The 9,974-nt window shown below is 45.8% G+C and overlaps 1 protein-coding gene across 1 annotated transcript; it reads right to left on the bottom strand.

Moving 5' to 3' along the window:
• Nucleotides 1–357: 357 nt before the first annotated feature.
• Nucleotides 358–1,337, bottom strand: LOC129641612 (olfactory receptor 10P1). Its single transcript, XM_055566283.1, has one exon. The coding sequence runs from the start codon at nt 1,294–1,296 to the stop codon at nt 358–360; it is 939 nt and encodes a 312-aa protein (XP_055422258.1). The 5' UTR covers nt 1,297–1,337.
• Nucleotides 1,338–9,974: the final 8,637 nt, after the last annotated feature.

Below are 9,974 nucleotides of genomic sequence, written 5' to 3'. Positions count from 1 at the left end.
GCATGGGGCTTTTCAGATGGTGCAGTGGTAAAGAACCCGTCTGCCGATCAAGGAGACACAAGAGACGCAAATTCGATCCTTGGGTTGGGAAGATCTCCTGGAGGAGGAAATGGCAACCCACTATAGTATTCTTGACTGGAAAATTTCATGGACAGATGAGCCTGGTGGGCTACAGTCCATGGGGTTGCAAAGAGTCGGACATGACTGAGTGACTGAGTGTGATCGCACACCCCCCCCCCCACACACACCCACACACACCCACACACACATGGTTTCTGGTCAGCTGGGTTTTAAACTAGCATCTGGGGGCTGGGAGGAGCATCAGTGAGTGAGTGAGCAGACAACCCCTGAGTCTTTTCAGGGTGAGGGGACCTGCCTCTTTACCACATGCCACAGGGCTCTTGTCACCTCCTTGTTCCGAAGGGTGTAGATGATGGGGTTCAGCATGGGTGTGACGACCGTGTAGAATAGGCTGAGGATGCGGTCCATGGTGACAGAGGAGCCTGCCCGGGGCCGGATGTAGGTGATGCTGGCTGTTCCAAAGAAGAGGAAGACCACGAGCAGGTGGGAAGAACAAGTGGAGAAGACCTTTCGGCGGCTCAGGGTGGAGGCCATTGCCAGGATGGCACTCAGGATGCGGGCATAAGAGGTGACAATCAGAGAGAAGGGGACCATGATGAAGACCACGGTGGCCATCATCACAGAGACCTCGCTCCTGTGTTTCCCAGCACTTGCCAATCTCAGTACTGGCAGAATGTCACAGAGGAAGTGTGGGATGACTGGGCGGCTGGGAAAAGACAGGGTGAAGATGAGGGAGGAATGGGTGGTGGCTGTGATGATGCCCATGAGCCAGGAGATGCCCACCATGGCCATGCAGGCCTGCCAGCTCATGAGGGTGGAGTAGTGCAGGGGCTGGCAGATGGCAGCATAGCGATCATAGGCCATGGCTGTGAGCAGGCAGCACTCTGAGATGCCCAGCACAATGAAGACATACATCTGGGCTGCACAGCCCCAGAAGGAGATGGCATGGGGGTGTGGGAAGGCCAGGTCAGCCAGTGTCCTGGGCACAATGTCGGTGGTGTAGAGTAGCTCCACCAGGGAGAGGTGGCGCAGGAAGAAGTACATGGGAGAGTCTAGGGTGGGGCTGGCCCGTGTGAGGAGGATGATCAGAGAGTTACCCAGCAAGGTCACCAGGTAGACCAGCAACACCCCCCAGAACGGGGGGCCTTGCAGGGCCCTGAGGTCGGAGAATCCCAGAAGGAGGAATTCAGGCAGAGTCTGATTTTCTTTAGCCATAAGTTCAGGCTGGAGCCTATGGCACAACCAAAAAAGAGATGTTAATATAAAAACAATTGGCCTTTATGTAATTTAGTAAAGCACTTTTCATACAGTCCCTCTTGAATCAACTGAGAGAGTTAGGGTCTGCACTTTATGGATCTGTCAGCCATTGCAGGAAGCATAAGAGACTCAGGTTCAATTCCTGGTTTGGGAAGATTCCCTGGAGGAGGGCACGGCAACCTGTCTCAGCATTCTTGTCTGGAGAATCCCAAGGATAGAGGAGCCTGGCAAGCTATGGTCCATAGTATTGCAAAGAGTCAGACATGATTGAAGTGATTTAGCATGCACATGGGTATCAGAAGTGTCAAATAATTTGTCGGAGGCTGTATGGAGGGTGTGGCCAGCATGGACTCAAATCTAGGTCTCCTGACTCCAGATTCCGTGTATTTCCCACTTTTCCCTGTGCTCTGGGTCCTGGGTGTGGGGCCTGACCCCAGGTGTGCATTGGGTCTTTCTTCAGAGTAGGGTTGGATCAGTTGCTATGTCCTAGTTCTCTTTGTATTCCCTGGACTGAAACCCCAGCCTGAAAGAAACTATGCAGCCCCCCAACAGTGGACTCAGTCAGGGACAGTCCCAAGCCTATGTCTAATGATCACCACGGTGGGCTGTGGATTTAGAATGTCAGGCAATGACGTGACTGTGTGTGTGATAATATTGCCTCATTGTATCCTACTTTGGGATTCTGTAGGCTTCCCTGGCGCCTCAGCAGTAGAGTCAGTCTGCAGTACAGGAGACGTAGGTTCAATCCCTGGGGCGGGAAGATCTGCTGGAGAAGGAAATGGCAACCCACTCCAGCAATTTTGTCTGAGAAATCTCCATGGACAGAGGAGCCTGGCGGGCTACAATCCATAGGGTCACAAGAGTCACAAACTACTTAGCAACTAAACCACTACCACCACCACCACCACCACCCACCACCTTAGGATACTTAGAATCTTTTTCATAGATTGTCAGCTTCTGGCACTTGCTTTGTGAGGGGAGTGGGGCAGCCACAGGCAATGTTGCATGCTGTACTTTGCTCTCCTCTTAGCTGGGCCCTGTGATCTTCCGTCCCAGCTGTCCGTACTCTGTTCTCCAGGCCTCCATGCATTTCCATAGACAGTGCCCCCTGCAGGAAATGTCTTTATGCATTCTATTAAAATCCCACTAATCCTTCAAGCTCAACTCAAGTTCTCCCTGCCTATGGCAGCTTCTCTGCTCCTCCTGATCAGAAATAATTACCCATGGAATTTCAGGATTAATAGTGACCTTAATACATGCATGTGTATGGCTGAGTCTCTTTGTTGTCCACCTGAAACTATCACAACATTGTTAATTGACTGTACTCCAATATAAAATAAAAAGCTTAAAAAAAGTGACCTTAAGGGTCATATTAGGGCTTCCTTCATAGCTCGGTTGGTAAAGAATCCACCTGCAATGCAGGAGACCCTGGTTTGATTCCAGCGGGTCGGGAAGATCCGCTGGAGAAGGGATAGGCTACCCACTCCAGTATTCTTGAACTTCCTTTGTGGCTCACTTGGTAAAGAATCTGACTGCAATGTGGGAGATCTGGGTTTGATCCCTGGGTTGGAAAGATCCCCTGAAGAAAGGAAAGGCTACCCACTCCAGTATTCTGGCCTGGAGAATTCCATGGATGGTATAGTCCACGGGGTTGCAAAGAGTTGGACATGGCTGAGCGACTTTCACTTTCAAGGGTCATATATTTCAGCATGACAGTGCTCAGATGTTATCTACAACATCTTAGAAGGATGTTGTGTAGTGTCTCTGAGCATCTTCAGTCATGGGGAACTCACCACCTATTTAGGTAGCCCCCTTTAGCACTGGCCTCCTCTGTAGGACAAGTCTTCATTCATTGGTCTTGGCCAAATTCTCAGATCTTGTAGAATGTCAAAGCCCTTTTGTAACAGACAACTTTCAAATATTTGAAGAAAGAACCTTTGCCAATGCTCTCATGAGACATTACTTGTATCTCAGTTTCAGCACTTTTTAGAGAAGAGTCTCTACTGTAAGGTCCTACAGGGAAAGTTGGGGGAGTTTGTAGGGGGCTGTCTGTTTTCACAATTGCTAATGTTCTCACATTAGCTGGGGAACTAGTGCTGGGTCCCCACCAGGCACTATGTTAAAAGACTTAATATTCATGAAACCCTTGGATATTCACAATTACACTATGACATAGAAACCTTTATTTTCTCTGATTTACAGATGAGCACATGAAAGCTCAGACAGTATCATTCTCAAAGTCACACATCTAGTAACTGAGAGAGTTTGGGCTCAAAGCCAAGAGTTTGGAGTTCTGTCTAACTCCAGCTCCTGTGCTCTTGATCACTAAGTTATCAACTGTCTTAGAGGCTAATTTAATCACCAGAACAACTAGCATGGTACGCTGCACATGCCAAGTGTTCAGCTACAGATTTATTAAATGAATGAATGCACTAATAAAGACAGGGGGACTGATGAAAAAAAGGGTTAAGGGATTTGCTTAAAGTTATGCAGCTAGTTGGACAAAGGCGGGAAACTGGTCCCAAGTCTTTGAGAAGTCAGGGTTCCCAAGATTTGCAGAGCTTGTATTATCCCTATTTACCCCACACATGAAGATTAGCTAGTCATCTTCATCTTTAAGCAGGCGAGTCTCCAAGTTCTGCCCATTGCTCAGACCCTTAACCTTCCCCCACCCTCATTTTGTCCACTCACCGTATTTTTGGTTTTAAGTCATTTAGTCTGTAGCTGACACTTAGAGATTGCTGCATGCTCTGCAGTATCTCAGTTGACTTTATAATAACTCTAGTGATAGTTGTTATTCTGTCACTGCAATAAGGAACCAGAGCTCCAAGAGCTTCAATTACTTCTTCAAGATCACACCATAACAGAGTGGATGGTGGAACCAGAACTGTAACTTGGGACCTGAGGCTTCAACCACCATACCTACTGTATCTCCAGTGAGGTCAACAGCCTTACCCTACGCTTCTGGGAGATGAACTCCATCTAGTCAGTTTGGACAGCAGTATCTGAGTCCCTTTTCCTCTTGACTCTAGTCAATAATCCTTCAGATGATCAATCCACTTAAATAATCTATGGGCTAGATTGTGCTGTTTTTAGCGTTTAAAAATAATATCTTTGCAACTAAAATATTTAAAAAATATTTGGAGTAAAGTCATCTATGATTTTCCCATCTTGGTTAAATTTCTTTCTCGTGTATTGCCCTCAAGTCTTTATCCCGCTGCAAACCCATCTTATATGCTCTTAATCATAGTGCATATACTAATTTGTCTTTTCCCTTTCCTTTTCAATGCTTGCTAGAGCCATTTTGCCATGAGATCACATAACATTCTGAGGGATCCTTTTAAAAGCTCTTGTAGTCATCCATTGAATTTCTCTACCAGCATTCAACAAATACCTCTCATACTCTTACAACTCAAATTCTTCCATTTTGGGGGATAGTTTAGATAATGATGCAAATATTATATTAATGTATGTCTCTTGTTGGTTCTGTTAACTTACTCCCTTGGGAGAAATTTCTGGGAGAGGGATAAGAGTGTGGACATTTTTATGGGTCTTGCCATGCACTATATAATTTTGGATTTCTTTTAACTGGACACAAGTGGCAATCCCAACCTCCCCTCCTTCCCTGAATAAAGCTGAATTCTCCTTCATCTTGTCTGTCCTCACTAAGGCCTCTCCCTCCAGATTCACACTTCTTTGCCATGCTATGAATATCTCTTTGGCCTTCCTTGGTGGCTCAGCTTGGTAAAGAATCCACTTGCAATGTGGGAGACCTGGGTTTGATCCCTGGGTTGGGAAGATCTGGAGAAGGGGATGGTTACCCACTCCAGTATTCTGGCCTGGAGAATTCCATGGACTGTATAGTCCATGGGGTCACGAAGAGTTGGACACAACTGCCGGACATGGACATCTCTTTACTCCCAGTCCCCTAGTGACATTTTTCCCTGAGATATCACTTGTGAGAAGTGTCTCCTGCATCCTTCACTCTCCCCACTCTTCCCTCAGCTCCTGTCATCCCTGTATCCACTCTGCCTTTGTTGGTTTCCCACTTCAGCTTCTCTTATCTCCATATATGCTGTCAGAGTTGGGACACTCATTAGAGACATACAGACCCTGAAGCCACAGTTATCTTTTTCAAAGTCTCCCACAGAGGAACAGAGAGGACGAAGTGTCCTTCTGGGTCATAGAGAGGGGCTGAGGTTCTTTTTAAGATAAAATTTATTTTAAATTGTGGCTTAAAATCACACAACATGAAAGTTTTCACCCTAACAGTTTTTTTTTTGTATACATTCTTTGGTAGTGTTAAATACATTTACCTTGCTGTGCAACACATCTCCAGAACTTTTTATTTTGCAAACCTAAAACTCTATGTCATAGCATTGACATATATACAATATCATGTGTAAAATAGTAGCATTGACATATATACAATATCATGTGTAAAATAGATAATATTTTACAGGAAGGTAACATAACATACATGCATAACATACAGCAGGAAGCTGCTATATGACACAGGGGGCCCAGTCTGGCACTCTGTGACTACTTAGAGAGATGGAATGGAGTGGAGAGGGAGGCTCAACAGGGAGGGGTTATACATATATGCATAATTATGTATAGTATATGTATAATTCGGAGAAGGCAACGGCACCCCACTCCAGTACTCTTGCCTGGAAAATCCCATGGCCAGAGGAGCTTTGTAGGCTGCAGTCCATGGGTTGGCTAAGAGTCAGACATAACTGAGCGACTTCACTTTGACTTTTCACTTTCATGCATTGGAGAAGGAAATGGCAACCCACTCTAGTGTTCTTGGCTGGAGAATCCCAGGGACGGGGGAGCCTGGTGGGCTGCCGTCTATGGGGTCACACAGGGTCGGACATGACTGAAGCGACTTAGCAGCATATGTATAATTATGACGTATTCATGCTGATGTATGGCAGAGACCACCACAATATTGTAAAGCAATTATCCTCTAATGAAAAATATAAAAAGAAATAAAAAAGACTCTATACCTGTGAAGCAACAACATCTCATTTCCCCATTCCCATCACTCTTTTTAAGGCAGATACCCACTGCATCCCCTGCCTCCATCACCCCTTCAATAAGTCTTCATAAGACAGACAGACAAATTGGTCCATTAGTTGGTATATGGTTGGATCAAGGCTGTATATTGTCACCCTGCTTATTTAACTTATATGCAGAGTACATCATGAGAAATGCTGGGCTGGAAGAAGCACAAGCTGGAATCAAGAGTGCCGGGAGAAATATCAATCACCTCAGATAGGCAGGTGACACCACCTTAATGGCAGAAAGTGAAGAGGAACTAAAAAGCCTCTTGATGAAAGTGAAAGAGAAGAGTGAAAAAGTTGGCTTAAAGCTCAATATTCAGAAAACTAAGATCATAGCATCTGGTCCCGTCACTTCATGGGAAACAGATGGGGAAACAGTGGAAACAGAGTCAGACTTTATTTTTTTGGGCTCCAAAATCACTGCAGATGGTGATTGCAGCCATGAAATTAAAAGATGCTTACTCCTTGGAAGGAAAGTTATGACCAACCTAGATAGCATATTGAAAAGCAGAGACATTACTTTGTCAACAAAGGTCCATCTAGTCAAGGCTATGGTTTTTCCAGTGGTCATGTATGGATGTGAGAATTGGACTGTGAAGAAAGCTGAGTGACGAAGAATTGATGCTTTTGAACTGTGATGTTGGAGAAGACTCTTGAGAGTCCCTTGGACTGCAAGGAGATCCAACCAGTCCATCCTAAAGAAGATCAGTCTTGGGTGTTCATTGGAAGGACTGATGCTAAAGCTGAAACTCCAATACTTTGGCCACCTCATGTGAAGAGCTGACTCATTGGAAAAGATTCTGATGCTGGGAGGGGTTGGGGGCAAGAGGAGAAGGGGACGACAGAGGATGAGATGGCTGGATGGCATCACTGACTCGATGCGCATGAGTCTGAGTGAACTCCGGGAGTTGGTGATGGACAGGGAGGCCTGGCGTGTTGCAATTCATGGGGTCGCAAAGAGTCGGACGTGACTGAGTGACTGAACTGAACTAACTGAATTGGATCAACAGGTAAGTGTGGATAACTAGCTATTTGGGCAGATGATGAGCGATGAATATGTGGCTGGCTGGCTGCACTGCTGGTCAGCTCAGAGAGCTCTGAATGCATAAAGTGAAGCTCTTGAAGGGTACACTGGAATAGGCAGCAGTCCTGAGGGGTAGATTTGTCATCTTGGAGGCTGAGCTTCTGGATTCTACTGGGGGATTTGGGAAATGGGGAAAATGGGGGAGGAGAGCAGTATTTTTTTTTTTAACATTTATTTTTATTTGGCTGTGCTGGGTCTTAGTTTCAGTATGTGGGGATCTAGTTCCGTGACCAGGGATAGAACGTGGGTGCCCTGCATTGGGAGTGCAGAGTCTTAGCCACCGGACCACCAGAGAAGTCCTGAGGGCAATCTTTATTGGCAGGGAAATCTTGGGAAGCGTAGTTAAACAGTTAATCTTTTTCTTTCAGGTTTTTTCTTTTTGCCTGAAGTATTAATGAGAGCTCTGCATGGGGTAGTGTTTGTGCATTAGTGTGTGCATGTTGTTTCTGCTGGGGAGCATATGGAGGACAAAGGAGGATGCATCCAGGTCCATCTCTGGGCTCTGAGATGAGGACCATCAATAAGAACTTGAGAAGAATGTCCTAAGTTCTCATCAGACACTGACCACAGATAGTGTGGAGGCTATGAATGCACTGACCTGCACTCACTAGCCACTACCTCAACCCCACCACTTAACCACACACAACCCATCCTATTAGGCACACTACAAGCATGCATATCACAGGATTGCACAATTATCACATGGTATGACCCATCCCATAGCACAACTACTCACAGTACATGCTCAAAGGTTTGCATATTCTGAATATATACACTTGCCTGCTGTATTATTTGCAGCTTTATCTGATAGAAATTGTCCACGGTTTCCTGTTTCCTTCTCATCCCTTCTCCCAGTCTGGCCAGGCTGGTGACCTCTAAAGCATATTTTTGCACATGAGTAGTAGAGATCTGGGAAACCTCCCCTGGCCTCTTTTCTCCTTGACCAGGTACAGGTATTGGCTTCCAGCCCAGAGAGACAGCTCATAAGGCCCTGAGCAAGTCCTGATCTATCCCCTGTTCCTCCTTTTTTGTCCCTGGGCAGGGTCTAATCTTATTAGGGAAAGGTCCAAGCCTGCCCAGCACTCTGTGGGCCACTTACTTGGAGAGGTGGAAATGGCCACCAGGTTAGAGTGGGGCTGATGGGCACAGGCTTGGGTTCTGTTGTTCTCTTTCTCCTCTGTGAGACATGACCTCTGTGGCTCCACAGTTATTCTATTGCTGATGTTGTACCTCTACCCCTGGGGATCTGGGAGGCTCTGACTCTTGGGGGCTCCTTGAGTAACTCTGAACTGATATAGTGTCATGGGCTGTTGATTCTAAGTCTCCAATGATTGCTGCATCCTTTTTCCTCTCCTTAGTCTCATTTTTTTTTTTTTTGGCCAAGCTATGTCCTCATTTTCCTCATACCTTGTTCCTCTCCTGGCTAACTTTGTTTCCTCACACATTGTAGGATTTTCTTGGTTGCAAATGACATGAGACTTGAGGGTCTCCCTCCATTTGTGTAGAATCTCATGATGGGCAATTCATTCCTCTGTGTGAAATCTTGGCTCCTGTTAAATGTAGATCCTTCTGGAAAACTCTAGAAGTTAATAACAGTGAAATAAGGTTGAGTCAGATTGATTTTCATGCCTGGTTTTCTTTTTAGATGGAAAGTGTTCCAGTGAACCCATTACCCATCAGTTCATGGCAAAGAGCCAGGGTTTGCATCAATGTTCAGGCAGCCCCTCATGTTACTGCAGATGTTCTTAGTGGGGTTTTTACCCAAAGAATTAAGCTTTATGAATGTTTAACATGTCTGGGAAAATTGGTGAAATTTGGGAATAGAACATAGGTGTTACCTGGAATAGCTTGGGCCTTTCCCTCAACTCTTGATGCCCTCTAGTTGATGCTTGTCTTCACTTTAAAAGAAATTTTATTTATTTATTTGGCTGCCCAGGGTCTTAGTTGTGGCATGAAGAGTTTTTAGTTGTGGCCGGGGAACTCTTAGTTGAGGCATGTGGTATCTAGTTCCTTGACTGGGGATCGACCCAGGGCTCCCTGCATTGGCAGCGCAGAGTCTTAAATCACTGGACCATTCCCCCCACCTTTTTTGTCTCCTCTTTTTATCTTCCATTCTCTCCAATTGTCTCTATTACTCCACTGATCCTTTCTTATTGAGATCACCAACAACCCTCATGTTACCAAATCGAATGGATAATTTTCAGTCTTTATGTTATTGAGTCTCTCAGCAATATTTGACATACTTGACCTCCTTTCCTTCTTGCTGCTGCTGCTGCTGCTAAGTTGCTTCAGTCGTGTCCGACTCTGTGCGACCCCATGGACTGCATCCTACTAGGCTTCTCCGTCCATGGGATTCTCCACGCAAGAACACTGGAGTGGGTTGCAATTTCCTTCTTCAATGCATGAAAGTGGAAAGTGAAAATGAAGTCGCTCAGTCATGTCTGACTCTTAGCGACCCCATGGACTGCAGCCTACCAGGCTCC

The sequence above is a fragment of the Bubalus kerabau genome, chromosome 1, assembly GCF_029407905.1.
Source record: "Bubalus kerabau isolate K-KA32 ecotype Philippines breed swamp buffalo chromosome 1, PCC_UOA_SB_1v2, whole genome shotgun sequence".
NCBI classification, from domain to species: Eukaryota; Metazoa; Chordata; class Mammalia; order Artiodactyla; family Bovidae; genus Bubalus; species Bubalus kerabau.
Note: the sequence above shows the minus strand (reverse complement) of the source record. Positions and strands in the feature narration are given on the sequence as shown.